At 42.5% G+C, this 22384-nt stretch overlaps 1 protein-coding gene across 1 annotated transcript in view; it reads left to right on the top strand.

The window, feature by feature from the left end:
- The window catches only part of POLE4 (DNA polymerase epsilon 4, accessory subunit), a 63451-nt gene extending 49869 nt beyond the window's left edge, over positions 1 to 13582 (top strand). The window contains exons 3-4 of the mRNA XM_077271911.1: positions 12941 to 12982; positions 13321 to 13582. Of these exons, the coding sequence (XP_077128026.1) occupies positions 12941 to 12982; positions 13321 to 13334 (56 nt within the window). The 3' untranslated portion in view covers positions 13335 to 13582. The remainder of the gene's footprint in view (positions 1 to 12940; positions 12983 to 13320) is intronic.
- The last annotated feature ends 8802 nt before the right edge of the window (positions 13583 to 22384 follow it).

Here is a 22384-nt window from a genome sequence, read left to right as displayed (position 1 = left end):
TGTTGAAATCCATTCTGCATTTTCTTTGCTGCCTGTGTTGTGCTGTATTGTATTTCAATGGAGCCCATGGAAGTCCAGGACCATCACCCGGCAGGCTAATTATTTGCAGGTGTGCAATGATTGTTTAATAAACTTATTTATAAAGTTATTGTTATTAGAACTCCTTAATAAACTGTTCTTAATAAACTTGTTCCACAGAAAAATTGATGAATCCAGCAGGAATGTAGTAAAATCACTAAATTTATTTCTTCATTTTTTTTTTTTTTTAAAGGAAATGGTTGTATCCTATGGTACACCACTTGTAAATAAGTTATAATTTCTTACAGCATTATGCACACATGGCAGCGTTCTTCCGACACGTTTCGACTAAATCATTTTTTGCCAACATTCTTCTGTGCTGCAGAGCATCTCGCCTATAATTCTATACTATTCTCTGTTCTGCAGAGCATCTCATGTATACCTGCATACTATCCCCCTGTCCTGCAGAGCATTTAACCTATATCTCGTTGCTATTTTCTGTCCTGCAAAGCATCTCACCTACAATTCTATATTATTCTTCTGCCCTGCAGAGCATCTCACGTATACCTGCATACTATCCCCCTGTCCTGCAGAGCATTTAACCTATGATCTTTGCTATTCTCTATCCTGCAGAGCAACTCACCTATAATTCTTTATTATTCTTCTGCCCTGCAGAGCATCTCACGTATACCTGCATACTATCCCCCTGTCCTGCAGAGCATTTAACCTATATCTCTTTGCTATTCTCTGTCCTACAGAGCATCTCACCTATAATTATATATTATTCTTCTGCCCTGCAGAGCATCTCGCGTATACATGCATATACTATCACCCTGTCCTACAGCGCATTTAACCTACCATTCAGCCTGTGGGTAATTTTCTGTGGGCATTCTTCACCTTGCACCTCAAATATCATGGATCTGAAACTTTGTGATGATGCAATTGGCAATTTTCCATGTGGGCAAATTTCTGTGTGGGCAATTTTCATGTGGGCATTTTTCTGGTCACCATCAGTACTACAGGTGTACCTCCTACAAAGCATTTTCTGCTGCTCTGCTTTTAGAACACTGATCATTTCATTTATTTTCAAAGGAAATCTGACATGATCCCCAAACGCTTTTAACCTACAGATAAATCCCATAAGATAGAAACAAAATGAAACATTCTCTACTGTAGGTAAAAGCAATAGTGCATGTAAATAACTCAGGGTACTGGGTAAACATAATCCAAACCCTAACTTTAGCCCCAACCCTAACCCTAATGGGAAAATGGAATTAAATACATTTTTTTAATTTTATTATTTTTCCCTAACTAACGGGGTGATAAAGGGGGGGGGGGGGGTTTGATTTACTATTTATAGCGGGTTTTTATGTTTGGCAGCTGTCACACGCTAAGACGCTTTTTATTGCAAAACATAGTTTTTGCATCACCACATTTTGAGAGCTATAATTTATCCATATTTTGGCCCACAGTCATGTGAGGTCTTGTTTTTTGCGGGACGAGTTGACATTTTTATTGGTACCATTTTCAGGCACATGACATTTTTTGATCGCTTTTTATTCTGAATTTTTGGGAGGCAGCATGAACAAAAACCAGCAATTCCTGAATTTCTTTTGGGGGGGGGGGGCGTTTATACCGTTCTGCGTGTGGTAAAATTCATAAAGCAGCTTTATTCTTCGGGTCAGTACGATTACAGCAATACCTCATTTATATCTCTTTTTATGTTTTGACGCTTTTCCACAATAAAAACTATTTTCTCTAAAAAATTGTTTTTGCATCGCTTTATTCTGAGAGCTATAGCTTTTTTTTTTTTTTCTGCTGATGACTGTATGGTGGCTTTTTTTTTGCGGGACAAGATGACGTTTTCAGCAGTTCCATGTTTATTTATATCCGTCTTTTTTATCACATTTTATTGCACTTTTTGTTCAGCAGTATGATGATAAAGCATTGTTTTTTGCCTAGTTTTTTATTTATTTTTTTGCAGTGTTCACTGAAGGGGTTAACTAGTGGGATAGTTTTATAGAGCTTGTCGTTACGGAAGAAGCGATACCAAATATGTGTACTTTTTAGTGTTTTTTTTTTTTTATTTACATAAATAAATGGATTTATTGGAAAATATTTATTTATTTTTTTCTTTATTTGGGGATTTTTTTTTTTTTTTTACTTTATAACATTGTCCCAGGTTGGGACATCACTATATTACATCAGATCGCTGATCTGACACTTTGCATAGCACTGTGTCAGATCAGCGATCTGACAGGCAGTGCAGGAGGCTTTCCGGCGCCTGTTCTGAGCAGGCGCCGGGAAGCCACCTCACTTCAGGACCCGGAAGGAGTCCCGTGGCCATTTTGGATCCGGGGACTCCATGGAGAACACCGGAACAACGCGATCGCATCGCGTTGTTCCTGTGGGAGAGCGCAGGGAGCCCCGTCCCTGCGCGATGCCCCTCTGTCGCTGTCACTACTGATAGCGGCATCAGAGGGGTTAAATGCCCACGATCGGTTCTAGCTGATCAGCTGACACCCGCACGCAATCGCCGCGGTGCTCACCGTCAGATCGTGCCGCCGTACTAGTACTGCGGTTTGCTGGAACGCAGTGCCCGCAGAGCAGTACTAGTACGGCGCATGTCGGGAAGGGGTTAAATTCAAATCATATCTACCTAAATTTACCAATAACAAATGCAATGTTTCACAAAACTATTTCAGAATCACTAGGATATATGGAAGCGTTCCAGAGCCATTACCACATTGGTCAGAATTGTAAAATTTCTTCTGGTCAAGAAGGTGAAAACAAGATTTGGCTTTAAGCAGTAAATGGACACATGCTTGATTAGAATTTCCAGCGTAATCTCCCCAACCCCTTCCCCCACACTTCCATAAAAGTTCTGTTTGAGACACACTAAGATCAAATTTTTAATCTGTCATTTTTTTGTATACATTTCAAAACTGAAAATTGTCCTGGCTAGTAGAAAAGCAAAGTGTCAAGAAAACCCTAGTAGTGAAAGGTTTAAACTGACGATTTGATCAACATTTACAATATTGGGTTATTTGCTCAATACACTGTAGTGCCGGCTCTTATTTTTATTAAGGGTGTTTTTTTTTGTTTTTTTTTTTAACCACAAAAAAACCTGCAAATTTAACATTGGCTTAAAGGGAACCTGTCAGCAGGATTGTGCCCAGTTAACTATATACAGGTCCTTCTCAAAAAATTAGCATATAGTGTTAAATTTCATTATTTACCATAATGTAATGATTACAATTAAACTTTCATATATTATAGATTCATTATCCACCAACTGAAATTTGTCAGGTCTTTTATTGTTTTAATACTGATGATTTTGGCATACAACTCCTGATAACCCAAAAAACCTGTCTCAATAAATTAGCATATTTCACCCGTCCAATCAAATAAAAGTGTTTTTTAATAACAAACAAAAAAACCATCAAATAATAATGGTCAGTTATGCACTCAATACTTGGTCGGGAATCCTTTGGCAGAAATGACTGCTTCAATGCGGCGTGGCATGGAGGCAATCAGCCTGTGACACTGCTGAGATGTTATGGAGGCCCAGGATGCTTCAATAGCGGCCTTAAGCTCATCCAGAGTGTTGGGTCTTGCGTCTCTCAACTTTCTCTTCACAATATCCCACAGATTCTCTATAGGGTTCAGGTCAGGAGAGTTGGCAGGCCAATTGAGCACAGTAATACCATGGTCAGTAAACCATTTACCAGTGGTTTTGGCACTGTGAGCAGGTGCCAGGTCGTGCTGAAAAATGAAATCTTCATCTCCATAAAGCATTTCAGCCGATGGAAGCATGAAGTGCTCCAAAATCTCCTGATAGCTAGCTGCATTGACCCTGCCCTTGATGAAACACAGTGGACCAACACCAGCAGCTGACATGGCACCCCACACCATCACTGACTGTGGGTACTTGACACTGGACTTCAGGCATTTTGGCATTTCCTTCTCCCCAGTCTTCCTCCAGACTCTGGCACCTTGATTTCCGAATGACATGCAAAATTTGCTTTCATCAGAAAAAAGTACTTGGGACCACTTAGCAACAGTCCAGTGCTGCTTCTCTGTAGCCCATTTCCTGCACACGCCTGTGCACGGTGGCTCTGGATGTTTCCACACCAGACTCAGTCCACTGCTTCCTCAGGTTCCCCAAGGTCTGGAATCGGTCCTTCTCCACAATCTTCCTCAGGGTCCGGTCACCTCTTCTCGTTGTACAGCGTTTTCTGCCACATTTTTTCCTTCCAACAGACTTACCATTGAGGTGCCTTGATACAGCACTCTGGGAACAGCCTATTTGTTGAGAAATTTCTTTCTGGGTCTTACCCTCTTGCTTGAGGGTGTCAATGATGGCCTTCTTGACATCTGTCAGGTCGCTAGTCTTACCCATGATGGGGGTTTTGAGTAATGAACCAGGCAGGGAGTTTTTAAAAGCCTCAGGTATCTTTTGCATGTGTTTAGAGTTAATTAGTTGATTCAGAAGATTAGGGTAATAGGTCGTTTAGAGAACCTTTTCTTGATATGCTAATTTATTGAGACAGGTTTTTTGGGTTATCAGGAGTTGTATGCCAAAATCATCAGTATTAAAACAATAAAAGACCTGACAAATTTCAGTTGGTGGATAATGAATCTATAATATATGAAAGTTTAATTGTAATCATTACATTATGGTAAATAATGAAATTTAACACTATATGCTAATTTTTTGAGAAGGACCTGTACAGTGTCAGGTCGGCGCCGTTATATTGATTACAATGATACCTTGGTTGATTAAATCCGTCTTGTGGTTCTTTAATCTTTTTCAGTTTTGAGTTAATGATCTGCTCGAGCTCCGGGGTGGCCTTTGGTGGTCTTCATGTGGTGCTCTGGGTATTCATAATGCAGACTGCTGACAGGTCACTGAACCTTCACTTAAATAAATAAGGCAGCACACTGCAGCGCCAAAACATGAAAATTGAACTGCATTACTGCATTAGAAATATCAAAAAATGAGAGCGTTTAGTGCATAAATTGGCCAATTCATGTGTACCTTGCAGACACATTAAGGCATCTCTCTTATACCAGGACCTAGACTTTCCTTTCCTCGCTGAGAATAAACGTCTTCATCTGAATGGGAACTTACTTTTTTTTCATATTTCTAATGCAGTAATGCAGTTCAAATTGCATGTTTTGGCGCCGCAGTGTGCTGCCTTATTTATTTAACTGTATACGAGTTGGTGACTCTAGGTTCAGCACCTGTTCACACTTAGTCTATGTTTGGTTGTGACGGTCAGTTTTTTGAAATTTGTATTCATTAGCCTTCTGACTGAGCACTCTGCCTCCTAGCCGCAGGTGTTTTCATCGCAGCGGGACCATTACCCCTCCACAGAGTGAGATTTTAGTCTTAAGAAGAGGATTCAAAGTAGGTTCCCATTCAGATGAAGATGTTTATTCTCAGAGATGAAAGGAAAGTCTAGGTCCTGGTATACGAGAGATGCCTTAATGTGGCTACCAGGTACACATGAATTGGCCAATTTATGCGCTAAACGCTCTCATTTTTTCATATTTCTAATGCAGTTCAATATTCATGTTTGCAGGTTTTGGCGCTGCAGGGTGCTGCCTTATTTATTTAACTGTATACGAGTTGGTGACTCTAGGTTCAGCACCTGTTCACACTTAGTCTATGTTTGGATGTGATGGTCAGTTTTTTTGAAACTGAACCTTCACTGACCTGCCTCCCTAGTTTATATAATGAATATTATATGTATTCTTGGAAAAAAAATCCCCTTCTGCAGACAGGTGCCTGTGATTCAGCATGATCGCATATATAATGTGTATGTAATCCTCTTCTTTTTTGCTATCCATAAATTCCTTAAAAATCAGTTTGAAAATTGGCGCTGTTGCAGTAGAATCCATCGGCGATCCAATAGCTGCTACTGTGCAGATGATGGCGGCGATTTTTTTTTTCTCTAGCAAAGTGGCGGCACCTGCGCAGTAGCAGCTATCTGTTTGCCGACTATCTTCTGAAGGAAGTAACCACACGAAACCTGCGTTGGATCGACGGGAACACCTGCATCACAACTGGGTTACTAATGTGTTTACTTTTTCTCCTTACATGTTCTAAATGCACGCTTCAGAGCAGCACCTTAGGCTATGTGCACATGTTAAAAAAGAGGTGCAGAATTTTCTGCACAAAATCCGCATCTCCTGGCAGAATCCGCAGCTGCGGATTTGCCGCGGTTTTTGTGCAGAATTGATGCTGATTTTCTGCAGTTTTTACCACTGCAGATTTCTATTAATGGAGGGGTGCAGAAACGCTGCAGATCCGCCCAAAAGAAGTGACATGTACTTCTTTGAAATCTGCAGCTTTTCTGCACCATGTGCACAGCTTTTTTTTTTCACATTAATTTACATTGTACTGTAAATCACAGTGCAGATCTGCAGCGGAAAAAAACGCTGCAGATCTGCACTAAATCTGCACACAGCCTTATACCGGAGGCACTTTAGCTGATAGTGGCATTGTTCCACTCAGAATCTATTTTGCACATTAGATTTATTCCAGGTAAACACCAAGTTGTATATTATGCAGTGTTTCCCATCCATCATATTTGGTATTTCAGCCTTTGTGATTATTTAAGCTAACTTGGTAATCTACTATATACAATAAAATGTATTTGGCCTGTACACTCCATTTTCTTTGTTACTTTACATATATGTGATTATACCTGCCTGCAGAAGGGGATTTTTTTTCCAAGATGTATATAATACTAGCTGTTTCCAGCCAGCTAACGCTCGGCATGCTCATTGCTATCTAATTAACGCTGCTGGTGATTATGCAATTAAATGTACGTTTACCTTGACTGAAGTGGTTGAATTACATAGAAAGGAAGTGCTGCGTGTGGTAATGTGGGGGGGCGGAGCCTCGTGTGGTAATGTGTGGGGACGGAGCCTCGTGTGGTAATGTGTGGGGACGGAGCCTCGTGTGGTAATGTGTGGGGACGGAGCCTCGTGTGGTAATGTGTGGGGACGGAGCCTCGTGTGGTAATGTAGGGGGACGGAGCCTCGTGTGGTAATGTGGGGGAACGGAGCCTCGTGTGGTAATGTGTGGGGATGCAGCCTCGTGTGGTAATGTGTGGGGATGCAGCCTTGTGTGGTAATGTGTGGGGATGCAGCCTCGTGTGGTAATGTGTGGGTACAGAACCTCGTGTGGTAATGTGGGGGGGACGGAGCCTCATGTAATGTGTGGGGATGGAGCATCGTGTGGTAATGTGTGGGGACGGAGCATCGTGTGGTAATGTAGGGGAACGGAGCCTCGTGTGGTAATGTAGGGGAACGGAGCCTCGTGTGGTAATGTGTAGGGATGGAGCTTCGTGTGGTAATGTGGGGGGACGGAGCATCGTGTGGTAATGTGTGGGGACGGAGCCTCGTGTGGTAATGTAGGGGAACGGAGCCTCGTGTGGTAATGTAGGGGAACGGAGCCTCGTGTGGTAATGTGTAGGGATGGAGCTTCGTGTGGTAATGTGTGGGGACGGAGCCTCGTGTGGTAATGTAGGGGAACGGAGCCTCGTGTGGTAATGTGTAGGGATGGAGCTTCGTGTGGTAATGTGGGGGGTGGGATTGTGTGTTTATGTGGTGGGGGGGCAGGATTATGTGTGGTAATGTGGTGGGGGGGCAGGATTATGTGGTGGGGGTGGGATTATCTGTGGTAATGTGGGGGGGCGCGATTATGTGTGGTAATGTGGGGGGTGGGATTATGTGTGGTAATGTGGGGGGTGGGATTATGTGTGGTAATGTGGATGGGTGGGATTATGTGTGGTAATGTGGGGGCGGGATTATGTGTGATGTGGTGGGGGGTGGGATTATCTGTGGTAATGTGGTGGGGGGCGGGATTATGTGTGGTGATGTGATGGGGGAGCGGGATTATGTGTGGTAATGTGGTGGGCCGGCGGGATTATGTGTGGTGATGTAGAGGGGGGGCGGGATTGTGTGTGGTAATGTGGTGGGGGCGGGATTGTGTGTGGTAATTGGGTGGGGGCGGGATTATGTGTGGTGGGGGTGGAGATACTGTGCAGGGGGCGGGATTAGCAAGTGTGATGTGGTGGGGGGCGGGATTATGTGGTGATGTGATGGGGAGGCGGGATTATGTGTGGTAATGGGGTGGGGGGCGGGATTATGTGTGGTGGGGGTGGGAATGTGTGTGGTAATGTGGTGGGGGGGCGGTATTGTGTGTGGTAATGTGGTTGGGGCGGGATTGTGTGTGGTAATGGGGTGGGGGGCGGGATTGTGTGTGGTGATGAGGTGGGGGGCTGAGCTACTGTGCAGGGGGCGGGATTAGCGAGTAATCCCGATGCTATGTGTGTGTGTGTATATATATATATATATATATATGTATATGTATATGTATGTATATATATATATATATATATATATATATATATATATATATATATAAATTATTCCTTATGTAAAATAGAGGGCAGGTCAGTGAGGGATCAGTGACCTGTCAGAAGTCATACTGGTGAATACCTAATCAGAGCACCACAAAACTGAAAATAAAGATTATACAACAACCACAAGAATAATGGAGCCGACCTGACACTGTCTGTAGGTTACTGTGCACAATCCTTAGGGGGAAGCACGGTGGCTCAATGGATAGCACTGAGCCTTGCAGCGCTGGAGTCCTCGGTTCAAATCCCACCAAGGACAACATCTGCAAGGAGTTTGTATGTTCTCTCCGTGTTTGCGTGGGTTTCCTCCCACATTCCAAAGACATACTGATAGGGAATTTAGATTGTGAATCCCATGGGGGACAGTGAGTGCAAACTGTAAACCGGAATATGTTAGCGCTACATAAAAATAAATATTATTATTATTATTATTAATCCTGCTGACAGGTTCCAATTAAAGTGATTGTTCACTACTGGACATACCAGTTTAACCCCTTAAGCCCCGAGGGTGGTTTGCACGTTAATGACCGGGCCAATTTTTACAATTCTGACCACTGTCCCTTTATGAGGTTATAACTCTGGAACGCTTCAACGGATCTTGGCGATTCTGACATTATTTTCTCGTGACATATTGCACTTCATGATAGTGGTAAAATTTCTTCTATATAACTTGCATTTATTTGTGAAAAAAAGGGAAATTTGGCGAAAATTTTGAAAACTTCGCAATTTTCCAACTTTGAATTTTTATGCCCTTAAATCACAGACATATGTCACGCAAAATACTTAATAAGTAACATTTCCCACATGTCTACTTTACATCAGCACACTTTTGGAACCAAATTTTTTTTTGTTAGGGAGTTATAAGGGTTAAAAGTTGACCAGAAATTTCTCATTTTTACACCATTTTTTTTTTAGGGACCACATCTCATTTGAAGTCATTTTGAGGGGTATATATGACAGAAAATACCCAAATGTGACACCATTCTAAAAACTGCACCCCACAAGGTGCTCAAAACCACATTCAAGAAATTTATTAACCCTTCAGGTGTTTCACAGGAATTTTTGGAATGTTTAAATAAAAATGAACATTTTACTTTTTTTCACAAAAAATTTACTTCAGCTCCAATTTGTTTTATTTTACCAAGGGTAACAGGAGAAAATGGACCCCAAAAGTTGTTGTACAATTTGTCCTGAGTACGCGGATACCCCATATGTGGGGGTAAACCACTGTTTGGGCGCATGGCAGAGCTCAGAAGGAAAGGAGCGCCATTTGACTTTTCAATGCAAAATTGACATGGGACGCCATGTTGCGTTTGGAGAGCCCCTGATGTGCCTAAACATTGAAACCCCCAACAAATGTCACCATTTTGGAAAGTAGACCCCTTAAGGAACTTATCTAGATGTGTGGTGAGCACTTTGACCCAACAAGTGCTTCACAGAAGTTTATAATGCAGAGCCGTAAAAATAAAAAATCATATTTTTTCACAAAAATGATCTTTTCGCCCCCATTTTTTTATTTTCCCAAGGGTAAGAAAAGAAATTAGACCACAAAAGTTGTTGTGCAATTTGTCCCGAGTACGACGATACCCCATATGTGGGGGTAAACCACTGTTTGGGCGCATAGCAGAGCTCGGAAGGGAAGGAGCGCTATTTTACTTTTCAATGCAAAATTGGCTGGAATTAAGATGGGACGCCATGTTGCGTTTGGAGAGCCCCTGATGTGCCTAAACATTAAAACCCCCCACAAGTGACACCACTTTGGAAAGTAGACCCCCTAAGGAACTTATCTAGATGTGTTGTGAGAACTTTGAACCCCCAAGTGTTTCACTACAGTTTATAACGCAGAGCCGTGAAAATAAAAATTCCTCTTTTTTTTCACAGAGATGATTTTTTAGCCCCCAGCTTTGTATTTTTACAAGGGTAACATAATAAATTGGACCTCAAAAGTTGTTGTCCAATTTGTCCTGAGTACGCTGATACCCCATATGTGGGGGGGAACCACTGTTTGGGCGCATGGCAGAGCTCGGAAGGGAAGGAGCGCCATTTGGAATGCAGACTTAAATGGATTGGTCTGCAGGCGTCACGTTGCAGTTGCAGAGCCCCTGATGTACCCAAACAGTAGAAACCCCCCACAAGTGACCCTAAATTGGAAACTAGACCTCCCAAAGAACTTATCTAGATGTGTTGTGAGAACTTTGAACCCCCAAGTGTTTCACTACAGTTTATAACGCAGAGCCGTGAAAATAAAAATTATTTTTTTTTTCACAAAACTTATTTTTTAGTTCCCAGTTTTGTATTTTCCCAAGGGTAACAGGAGAAATTGGACCCCAAAAGATGTTGTCCAATTTGTCCTGAGTACGCTGATACCCCATATGTTGGGGTAAACCCCTGTTTGGGTACACGGGAGAGCTCTGAAGGGAAGGAGCACTATTTTCCTTTTTCAACGCAGAATTGTCTGGAATTGAGATCGGATGCCATGTCCCGTTTGGAGAGCCCCTGATGTGCCTAAACAGTGGAAACCCCCCAATTATAACTGAAACCCTAATCCAAACACACCCCTTACCCTAATCTCAACGGTAACCCTAACCACACCCCTAACCCTGACACACCCCTAACCCTAATCCCAACCCTATTCCCAACCGTAAATGTAATCCTAACTTTAGCCCCAACCCTAACCGTAGCCTTAACCCTAGCCTTAACCCTAGCCCTAACCCTAGCCCTAACCCTAACCCTAGCCCTAACCCTAGCCCTAATGGGAAAATGGAAATAAATACTTTTTTTATTTTTTTATTTTTCCCTAACTACGGGGGTGATGAGGGGGGGTTTGATTTACTTTTATAGCGGGTTATTTAGCGGATTTTTATGATTGGCAGCCGTCACACACTGAAAGACGCTTTTTATTGCAAAAAATATTTTTTGCGTTACCGCATTTTGAGAGCTATAATTTTTCCATATTTGAGTCCACAGAGTCATGTGAGGTCTTATTTTTTGCGGGACGAGTTGACGTTTTTATTGGTAACATTTTCGGGCACATGACATTTTTTGATCACTTTTGATTCCGATTTTTGTGAGGCAGAATGACCAAAAACCAGCTATTCATGAATTTCTTTTGGGGGAGGCGTTTATACCGTTCCGCGTTTGGTAAAATTGATAAAGCAGTTTTATTCGTCGGGTCAGTACGATTACAGCAATATCTCATATCATTTTTTTATGTTTTGGCACTTTTATACGATAAAAGCTATTTTATAGAAAAAATAATTATTTTGGTATCCCTTTTTTCTCAGGACTATAACTTTTTTATTTTTTTGCTGATGATGCTGTATGGCGGCTCGTTTTTTGCGGGACAAGATGACGTTTTCTATCTATATCTGTCTTTTTGATCGCGTGTTATTCCACTTTTTGTTTGGCGGTATGGTAATAAAGCGTTGTTTTTTGCCTCGTTTTTTTTTTTTTTCTCACGGTGTTTACTGAAGGGGTTAACTAGTGATATAGTTTTATAGGTTGGGTCGTTACGGACGCGGCGATACTACATATGTGTACTTTTATTGTTTTGTTTTTTTTATTTAGATAAATGTATTTATGGGAATATTTATTTTTTTTCTTTATTTAGGAATTTATTTTTTATTTATTTTTTTACACGTGTGGAAAATTTTTTTTTTTACATTTTTACTTTGTCCCAGGGGGGACATTACAGATCGTTGATCTGACAGTGGGCATAGCACTCTGTCAGATCTGCGATCTGCTGTACAGGGCTGCAGGCTTACCAGCGCCTGCTCTGAGCAGGCACTCGGTAAGCCACCTCCCTCCCTGCAGGACCCGGATGCCGCGGCCATCTTGGATCCGGGACCTGCGGCGAGGAGGGAGGTAGGAGACCCTCGGAGCAACGCGATCACATCGCGTTGCTGCGGGGGTCTCAGGGAAGCCCGCAGGGAGCCCCCTCCCTGCGCGATGCTTCCCTATACCGCCGGTACACCGCGATCATGTTTGATCGCGGTGTGCCGGGGGTTAATGTGCCGGGGGCGGTCCGTGACCGCTCCTGGCGCATAGTGCCGGATGTCAGCTGCGATATGCAGCTGACACCCGGCCGCGATCGGCCGCGCTCCCCCCGTGAGCGCGGCCGATCGCGTATGACGTACTATCCCGTCGGTGGGAATTAAGGCCCACCCCACCTCGACGGGATAGTACGTCATATGGGATTAAGGGGTTAATCAATTCAGTGGCATTACTTGAAAATGAAAATGCTACCTAAAGAGCAACAGGAAAATTGCACTGCTGGGTTATTTGTGTCTTGTACATCATGTGGTAAATGAAATTATTAAAATCATATACGCAGTCTGTCCTGGAAGAATCATATGACTGGCTGAATGTGTGTATTAAAGATGTATAGCTTTTAGAAGGCTCAGATGAAACACAAACGTTCATGGCACGAAGATGTTAATGAGACACTAGTTCTTATTTTTAATGAGCTGCTCTTTTAATTTCAGACAACGCGATTGATGCTTTTGACGAATTTGCATTTTTGGAAGGTAAGTTACATTGAAAGTCATTTTATTATTCTCTTCACCATTAAGAATTTGTAAACTCTGTTTTGGGATTACTGTATCAATTGATTAAAAGTGTACCCACAAATCTGCCTAGTATAAATGTAGTGAGCAGAAATGAGTATTATTAATTTGGTAATGTTGCGTACATGCCCTGCACTAAATGCCTGCAGGTTATGCAGACTAGTAGAAAAAAAAAGTGCATACCTATTTTACATAAACTTCCACAGAGACTACATTGTCAAAGAAAAAAGTTTTTTGTAATTTAGAAAGTTAGATTTCTGTAATCATTAGTAAAATGGATGTGACTTTTTTTTTTCCAGGCACATTGGAGTGATTGCAAAGCTACTTTGAAAAGACGACAACTAGAAAACTTAAAGCAAAGTAGACTTCTGATTAAAATCCGCATGGCAGCCGGACACGTGGCTACAGCATTAAAGTATCAATGTCCTTTTTTCTTTTTTTTTTTTTTTTTTTTTTTTTAAATCATTTGATGGAAATGTTAAATGATGACACTTGTGTACATAATTGTATGACTCTGTTGGTATTTTTGTCATTGGTTATATATTAAATTATTTTTAAACAGTTGTGTACCAACATTCATTAACAATCCATAAGTTTGATTCTTGGGTGAAAAGGATAAGGCAACAACCATAGATTTTTCATTTAATGCGCAAGGCCATATGTCTGCATGCATGGATTCATTTTGGGCATTAGCAAACACCTCACCAAAAATCTAGTTTTATTAAAAAAATAAAAAAATTTAATTGTATGTAGTTACATGAAAAAGTTTGGGCACCCCTATTAATCTTAAGCTTAATGTTTTATAAAAATTGTTTTTTTTGCAACAGCTATTTCAGTTTCATATATCTAATAACTGTTGGACACAGTAATGTTTCTGCCTTGAAATGAGGTTTATTGTACTAACAGAAAATGTGCAATCTGCATTCAAACAAAATTTGACAGGTGCATAAGTATGGGCACCCTTATTTTCTTGTTTTAAACACTCCTACCTACTTTTTACTGACTTACTAAAGCACTTTTTTTGGTTTTGTAACCTCATTGAGCTTTGAACTTCACAGCCAGGTGTATGCAATCATGAGAAAAGCTACTTAAAGTGGCCACTTGCAAGTTGTTCTCCTGTTTGAATCTCCTCTGAAGAGTGGCATCATGGGCTCCTCAAAACAACTGTCAAATGATCTGAAAACAAAGATTATTCAACATAGTTGTTCAGGGGAAGGATACAAAAAGCTGTCTCAGAGATTTAACCTGTCAATTTCCACTGTGAGGAACATAGTAAGGAAATGGAAGAACACAGGTACAGTTCTTGTTAAGGCCAGAAGTGGCAGGCCAAGAAAAACATCAGAAAGGCAGAGAAGAAGAATAGTGAGATCAGTCAAGGACAATCCTCAGACCACTTCCAGAGAGCTGCAGCATCAACTTGCTGCAGATGTTGTCATTGTGCATCGGTCAACTATACAACGCACTTTGCACAAGGAGAAGCTGTATGGGAGAGTGATGCGAAAGAAGCCGTTTCTGCAAGCACACCACAAACAGAGTTGGCTGAGGTATGTGTTCTGTCTTCATACACGTTGATACGGTGTGTGATCCAACATACAGCATAAACCACTTCTGTCTTCCAAAATAAGCAGACTGTTCTCTGTAGTCTAACTTGTTTATTGGTAACAGGTATTGAAATGCGGTAAAACTATAAGAATATAAATGATACGTATAAGTATTGAGCCAAATAACAATACAGCTGATACTTTACAACTAATAGAAGAGTATACAGGATGATGCAACTTCTATATATAACTACATACAGCAAGTGACTGGTAATAGATTTCCTAACTACTAGCTGCTATGCAATAATCACATTAGTAGGACACTATATTGCAAGAACAGAGATAACAATCTTACCGGATAAACTTAACCCGGGTGGCAAGTAAGTGAAGTAGTTCCAACACAGCAGATTAACACGAGTGTACAGGAAAATACACAGAGAGAAAATGGGGGATTCCCCTATCCCATGATGCTTTGGTGCAATCCCATAATGCAACACTCTAATAATCACTAAGAAAAACACAGGTAATAAATTTATCCACCACGGGGTGGTGCTATAACACAGCAAAACCAAACTATAGTATTACTAAAACTTTAATGCTTGAAACGAACCCCTGTCCTTATTAGAAAGGGCAGAACACTCCCCGCTTGGCATCAACCGATGCCACACACAGCTCTTTTGGCGAAAACAGTAAGACAAGTTCCGCAACTAGTCTGAGGAATTAAACGAACGAGGGCACGAACAAGCAAATTCCAAGTTGAGAACCTGTGGAAACGGTGGGATTTGAGGTGATTGTCTTTAGTCACCGTACGTAGAACGGATACCTGAGGGCGGATTTCCTCATCTGCCTCTGGATCTACCAGTTCAAAGATATTTGACTCGCCCACGTATGGCGTCGAACAGTATAAGAATGTAGGGCCAGTAAACCAGGTTGTGTCCTTAAGGTGTCTTGCTTCAACGGATCTGGTTGCGTGGTCCGCCGGATTGTGGTGCGTGGACACATAGTGCCACTGTTTAGGGTCGGTGGATCTCCTGATCCTTAGCACCCGATTGCTGAAATAGACATAAAAGCGACGAGTTTCATTGCAAATGTACCCCAGCACTACCTTGCTGTCAGTGTAGAACTCGACTTCTTTGACTTCCAGGTCCATTTCTGTAGAGATAAGCTCAGCTAACTCTACTGCTAGCACAGCTGCACAGAGTTCCAGTCTGGGTACTGTGTTCACGAAGTGGGGCCAGTTTTGTCCGGCTCATAACAAGCCTTATGTGGCACTGTTCGTTGATGTCAGTAGTTTTCAAATACGCCACTGCTGCAATTGCTTTGGTTGAGGCATCGCAGAAGATACAAAGCCTGTGCATCTTGATTTCTGTTGATGGCACAGAAGCATATGGTCGTGCCATGTAGAGACTTGACAAGGCTTCTAAAGAGTTCTTCCATCTTACCCACGAGTCTCTTTTCTCGGTGGGAAGCGGATCATCCCAATCGGATGTCTCTTGGGTGAAGTCTCTCAACATCATTTTACCTTGGATAGTTACAGGGGTTACAAATCCCAGAGGATCGTACAAGCTGTTCACAACGGACAGGACGCCTCTACGCGTGAAGGGTTTCTCCTCTTCGCTGATCTGGAAGGTGAATGCATCCTTTTTCAAATCCCAGAGTAAACCCAGGCTCCGCTGCATAGGAAGGGAGTCCGTGCTTAAATCCAAGTCTTTTAAATCGGTTGAGTAATCTTGAGAGGGAAAGGCTGCCATTAGGTTTTGGCTGTTGGAAGCAATTTTGTGCAACCTCAAATTGGATGAAGCGAGCATTTCTTGTGCCCTTTTTAGGAGACTGACTGCCGACTCATCTGTGGGTGTGGATTTCAGGCAGTCCTCTACGTAGAAATCCTTTTCCACAAACGATCTTACATCCGATCCATACTTTGCTTCACCCTCTCTGGCTGAATGTCTAAGGCCATAGATAGCGACAGCAGGGGAAGGGCTGTTCCCGAAGATGTGTACCTTCATACGATATTCCACGATGTCCTTGTAGGGGTCATTATCGCGGTACCAGAAGAACCTCAAGTAGTTTCTGTGTTCTTTAACAAGGAAGCAGTGAAACATCTGTTGTATGTCGGCCATAAATGCTACTACATCTTTGCGGAAACGAAGAAGTACTCCCAGAAGTCTGTTGTTGAGGTCTGGACAAGACAGGAAGACGTCGTTTAAAGAAACACCTTCGTATCTGGCACTTCAGTCAAATACCACTCTTATCTGACCTGGTTTCTTCGGATGATACACGCCGAAAATAGGTAAGTACCAACATTCCTCGGAATCTTGAAGTACAGGTGCAATTTCTACGTGGCCACTCTGGAATATTCTCTCCATGAAGGTAAAAAAGTGTTCTTTTGTTTCTGGTGCCTTCTGCAGTTTGCGTGTAAGGGAGACAAATCGACTGTAGACAAGTTCTCTGTTGGGTAAGCGTTGCCTCCGTGGTTTGAATGGTAAAGGTGCGACCCAACTCTTTGATTCATCTCTTACTATCTCTCGCTCCATGATGTCCAACAACAGTCTGTCCTCTATGGACGTTGCTACCTGGTTGTCTTCTCTTGTCCTGTGGAAAACTGTGCACCCTATATGATCTTGCTCGCCGTCGCATGCATGGTCTTCACAGGAAGGATCAGCTAACGGACAAGGTGGAGGGGTGTGGTGTGGCAATTCTTTAATCCGGAAACTGCTCTCGCATGGCTGGAAGAGAGACGGACGTCCATTCTCGAGGGTATTGGTGAGCATGCTGTTGACTGAAGTCGGCCTGTGTGCTCCACCCAAACAGACGTCTCCCGCAATGACCCATCCTAGGTCAAGTCTCCTGAGCATATGGGGCGTTTTGTGGGCCGTTAATCTGTCCTCTAGCCTTGTGGACCCTTAGTATGTCTCTTCCTAGGAGTAAGACGATAGGGGCTCCTTGGTCAAGCTCCGGTATCAGGTGAGCTATACATCTCAAGTGGGTGTGATGAGCTGCTACCTCTGGTGTAGGTATCTCAGACCTGTTGTCGGGAATCTGGTTGCACTCCAGTATTGATGGCAAGGATAAGCAGGTTTGACCTTCCATAGACTCTACTTTGAATCCAGTCGCTTTCCTCCCCGCCGTCTCAACAGTACCTGCACATGTCTTCAAGGAGTACGGAGAGCCGGGACCAGCAATGTTGAAGGTGTCGAAGAGAAAGGACTTAGCTAGAGACCTGTTGCTCTGATCGTCCAAGATTGCATATACCTTGATTGCCTTATCCCGTTGGCTCGCTGGGAATACTCTGACAAGACAGATCTTCGAGCAGGATCTTCCTGCTACGAGTTCCTTGCAGATCTCTGTACACTGAGAAGTTACCACTGGGGTGTCCATGTCGGTGTCCATCTGTTTTTCGGCAGACTCTTCTACTCGCGACGATACCCCTAAGGGTGGTCCAGGATGTAAGGCCGTGTTGTGCTCCACACTACTACATTCTGTGCATTTCACACTGGTTTCGCAGTTCTTGGCGAAGTGTGAGGTCGTCGTGCAGCATCTGACGCATATCTTGTTTTCCTTTAGGAAACTCTTACAGTCTTCTAGAGACTTCTCCCTGAAAGCTCTACATTTTAGCAGAGGATGAGGTTTCTTGTGTAGAGGGCAGTGTTTGCTGAGATCCTGCGGTTTGTCCTCTTCTGGAGAGGACTTACTTGCCCTGTAAGGAAAACCTGTGGAGGTAACATTAGTTTTGTGGACTGCCACTGGTGTTTTACTGGGTTTTACACCGGAGGCAGTGGTACATGACATAGTGAAATCGAAACTGGGGTCATTTCTAACTTTAGCTTGCTGAGCAACAAAGTCTACACACACCCTGAAAGGAGGAAATTGTACCTTATGAGCCTGTTTGTAACGGGACCCGTGACTGACCCACTTTTCTTGTAAGTTGTAAGGGAGCTTTTGGACAATCGGGTTGACACCCCTGGCAGTGTCCAGGAATGCCAACCCTGGTAGGTCACCTTCTGCCTGAGCAGCATGTACCTCCATTAACAAGTCACTCAGTTCCCTGAGCTTTTGATAACCCTTATTTGCTATCTTGGGGAAATCATCAATTCTTTTATACAAAGCGTTTTCTATAGCTTCTATTGACCCATAACATTCATCGAGTCTCTCCCACACCATGCGAAGTCCTGTGTGTGGGTACTTTGTTAATGTTCCTGATTCTTTTGGCGTGTTCAGCTGACTCGCTCCCAAGCCACTTAACCAGTAGATCTAACTCTTCACTACTAGAAAGATGCAAGTCTCTGATGGCATTCTGGAAAGAGGCTCGCCATGCTCTGTAGCTTTCAGCTTGATCAGTGAACTTTACAAGTCCCTTGGTCACCAGCTCCCGGCGGGTAAAGAACCTTGCAAAGTTCATAGTGGCTGAGTCAGTGCCAACATGAGCTGGTGTGCTGTTGTCATGCGGTGTGTGTGGTGCATCCTCATACCTGGTAGGAGCTTCTGGCCTAGGAAAGTCCGTATAAAACCGTTCCAAAGCGAAGGGTGTCCCTGTCAGTCTGGGAGGAGGCCGTACCTTCTGTTCCGTAGGATGGTATTGGTGGTCGACGTCGTTTCGCAGTATACCTTCCTGCTTCCAGTACGGTGTTTGGAGGAAAGATCTCTGGTAATCTGCATAGGCTGGTTGGTGTAACGGATCAGAGTTGTCTTCAATTTTAGGATGTTGGTGGACATATTCTGAGACGCGTTGGGCTGGGTCCTGTCGATCAAGGTCTGGTCCACGTACATCGCTGCCTCCCTCGGATTCAGGAAACTCCACGGCTTCTAAGAACTCAGCTTTGGCTATTGCGGCTGCTGCTTTTTCAGCGGAAAGCCTTTCTAAGGTCGCTTGCAGGCAATCTCTTTCTGCTTCTTGCTCTGCCTGCAGGCGGGCTCTTTCTGCTTCTTGGCGGACTCTTTCTGCTTCTTGCTCTGCTTGCAGGCGGGCTCTTTCTGCTTCTTGGCAGGCTCTTTCTGCTTCTCTATCTGCTTGCAGGCGAGCTCTTTCTGCTTCTTGCTCTGCTTGTCTTAACTTTAACTGCATCTCTTGTGCAGCGAAGAAGGATCTTACTTTCGCCGCCTCAGCTTCTGCTCGGGCGAGGGTGACAGACCTTTTCGAGGAAGACTTGCTAGAGCGGCTTGTTTGGGACCTCGTCCTGAGTGAAGATGCTCGACTTGCAGACATTTTATGTCTGTTTGCAGGCTGTAGGACGTCCCAGAGCGGGTAGGGATGACTTCAGCGTGCACTGAGACGTGTGGTGCTTGGTGGGCTGCACTCTCGGTACTTGTGACTGTATGGCGGCCGCTGCGGTATCTGCAGGCAGTGCGGTGTGGTACAAGCGGCTGCGTAAGTGGTATTTGCTATAGCTGATGTCTAGCCTCCTCTTTGCTGGCCTCCGCTGGTATTTAGATTCCGTTTTACTGGCCTCCGCTGGTATTTAGCATCCGTTTTACTGTTCTGTCTTCATACACGTTGATACGGTGTGTGATCCAACATACAGCATAAACCACTTCTGTCTTCCAAAATAAGCAGACTGTTCTCTGTAGTCTAACTTGTTTATTGGTAACAGGTATTGAAATGCGGTAAAACTATAAGAATATAAATGATACGTCTAAGTATTGAGCCAAATAACAATACAGCTGATACTTTACAACTAATAGAAGAGTATACAGGATGATGCAACTTCTACATATAACTACATACAGCAAGTGACTGGTAATAGATTTCCTAACTACTAGCTGCTATGCAATAATCACATTAGTAGAACACTATATTGCAAGAACAGAGATAACAATCTTACCGGATAAACTTAACCCGGGTGACAAGTAAGTGAAGTAGTTCCAACACAGCAGATTAACACGAGTGTACAGGAAAATACACAGAGAGAAAATGGGGGATTCCCCTATCCCATGATGCTTTGGTGCAATCCCATAATGCAACACTAATAATCACTAAGAAAAACACAGGTAATAAATTTATCCACCACTGGGTGGTGCTATAACACAGCAAAACCAAACTATAGTATTACTAAAACTTTAATGCTTAAAACGAACCCCTGTCCTTATTAGAAAGGGCAGAACAGTATGCAAAAGCACATTTGGAGAAGCCAATTTCTTTTTGGAAGAAGGTCCTGTGGACTAATGAAACCAAGATTGAGTTGTTTGGTCATACAAAAAAACGTTATGCATGGCAGCAAAAAAACACAGCATTCCAAGAAAAACACTTGCTACCCACAGTAAAATTTGGTGGAGGTTCCATCATGCTTTGGGGCTGTGTGGCCAATGCCGGCACCGGGAATCTTGTTAAAATTGAGGGACGCATGGATTCCTCTCAGTATCAGCAGATTCTTGACAATAATGTTCATGAATCAGTGACAAAGTTGAAGTTACGCAGGGGATGGATCTTTCAGCAAGACCATGATCCAAAACACCTCCAAATCTACTCAGGCATTCATGCAGAGGAACAATTACACTGTTCTGGAATGGCCATCCCAGTCCCCTGACCTGAATATCATTGAACATCTGTGGGATCATTTGAAGAGGGCTGTCCATGCTAGGCGACCATCAAACTTAACTGAACTGGAATTGTTTTGTAAAGAGGAATGGTCAAAAATACCTTCATCCAGGAACTCATTAAAAGCTACAGGAAGCGACTAGAGGCTGTTATTTTTGCAAAAGGCGGATCTACTAAATATTAATGTCACTTTTTTGGTGAGGTGCCCATACTTATGCACCTGTCAAATTTTGTTTGAATGCAGATTGCACATTTTCTGTTAGTGCAATAAACCTCATTTCAAGGCAGAAACATTACTGTGTCCAACTCTTATTAGATATATGAAACTGAAATAGCTGTTGCAAAAAAAACAATTTTTATAAAACATTAAGCTTAAGATTAATAGGGGTGCCCAAACTTTTTCATATAACTGTATTTACTTAGTGACCGAGAAAAATGTAATCTGACCAGTGTAACTTTGTGGCAAGAACTCTTGAATTCTTCAACATAATCTCATTGATTTTGAGATTGTTTTTACATGATACATTGTACTTTATGATCATGGTAAATTGATGTTGATATTTTCTATGTTTTATTTATACAAATATCAGAAATTGTAGAAAAATTTAAAAAACTGTCAATTTTTAAACTGAGTGATTATCTCTTTAATGCAGATAGCCATACCACACAAAAACATTAAGAAATATTTCCCTTATGTCTACTTTACATTAACACCATTTGTAAAATGTTTTATTTTGTTTGCATTTTAGATGGCTTAAAAAAGTAGCAGGTTTTTTTTTCCATTTTTTTCAAGGAAATGTACAAAATTTATTTTTTAGGGACCTAGTAAGGTTTGAAGTGACTTTGGGGCTCCCATATTTTGGAAACCCCAAAAGTGATACCATTTTAATAACCTTACCCCTCAACGTATTTAAAATTGCTTTAAGGTAGTTTATTCACCGTTCAGGTGCTTTTCAGGAACTAATGCAAAGTGGCAAAACAGGAAAGAAGAAACTGATTTTTTTCCATGTAAATGTTGCTGACTTCTGAATAGGCCTCTATAGCCGGCAGACTTTCAGGCCATTATTTGGCCAAGAATTGCCATGGCAAACATCAGGACCACACGATCTCCGGATGCCGATGGGGTTGAAGAGTGAGCCCCCACACTCCTAACCATCTAGATGCTGTAGTCCTTATTGACAGCAGTATTTAAGGGATAAAACTGTAGTCGGTAACAGCAGAAATCATGTTAGATGCAGCAAGTTGTCAGCTATATTGTTCAGCTGACAGCTATAGGATGGTCACCTGTTG

Source organism: Ranitomeya variabilis, chromosome 1 (assembly GCF_051348905.1).
Source record: "Ranitomeya variabilis isolate aRanVar5 chromosome 1, aRanVar5.hap1, whole genome shotgun sequence".
NCBI lineage: Eukaryota > Metazoa > Chordata > Amphibia > Anura > Dendrobatidae > Ranitomeya > Ranitomeya variabilis.
Note: the sequence above shows the minus strand (reverse complement) of the source record. Positions and strands in the feature narration are given on the sequence as shown.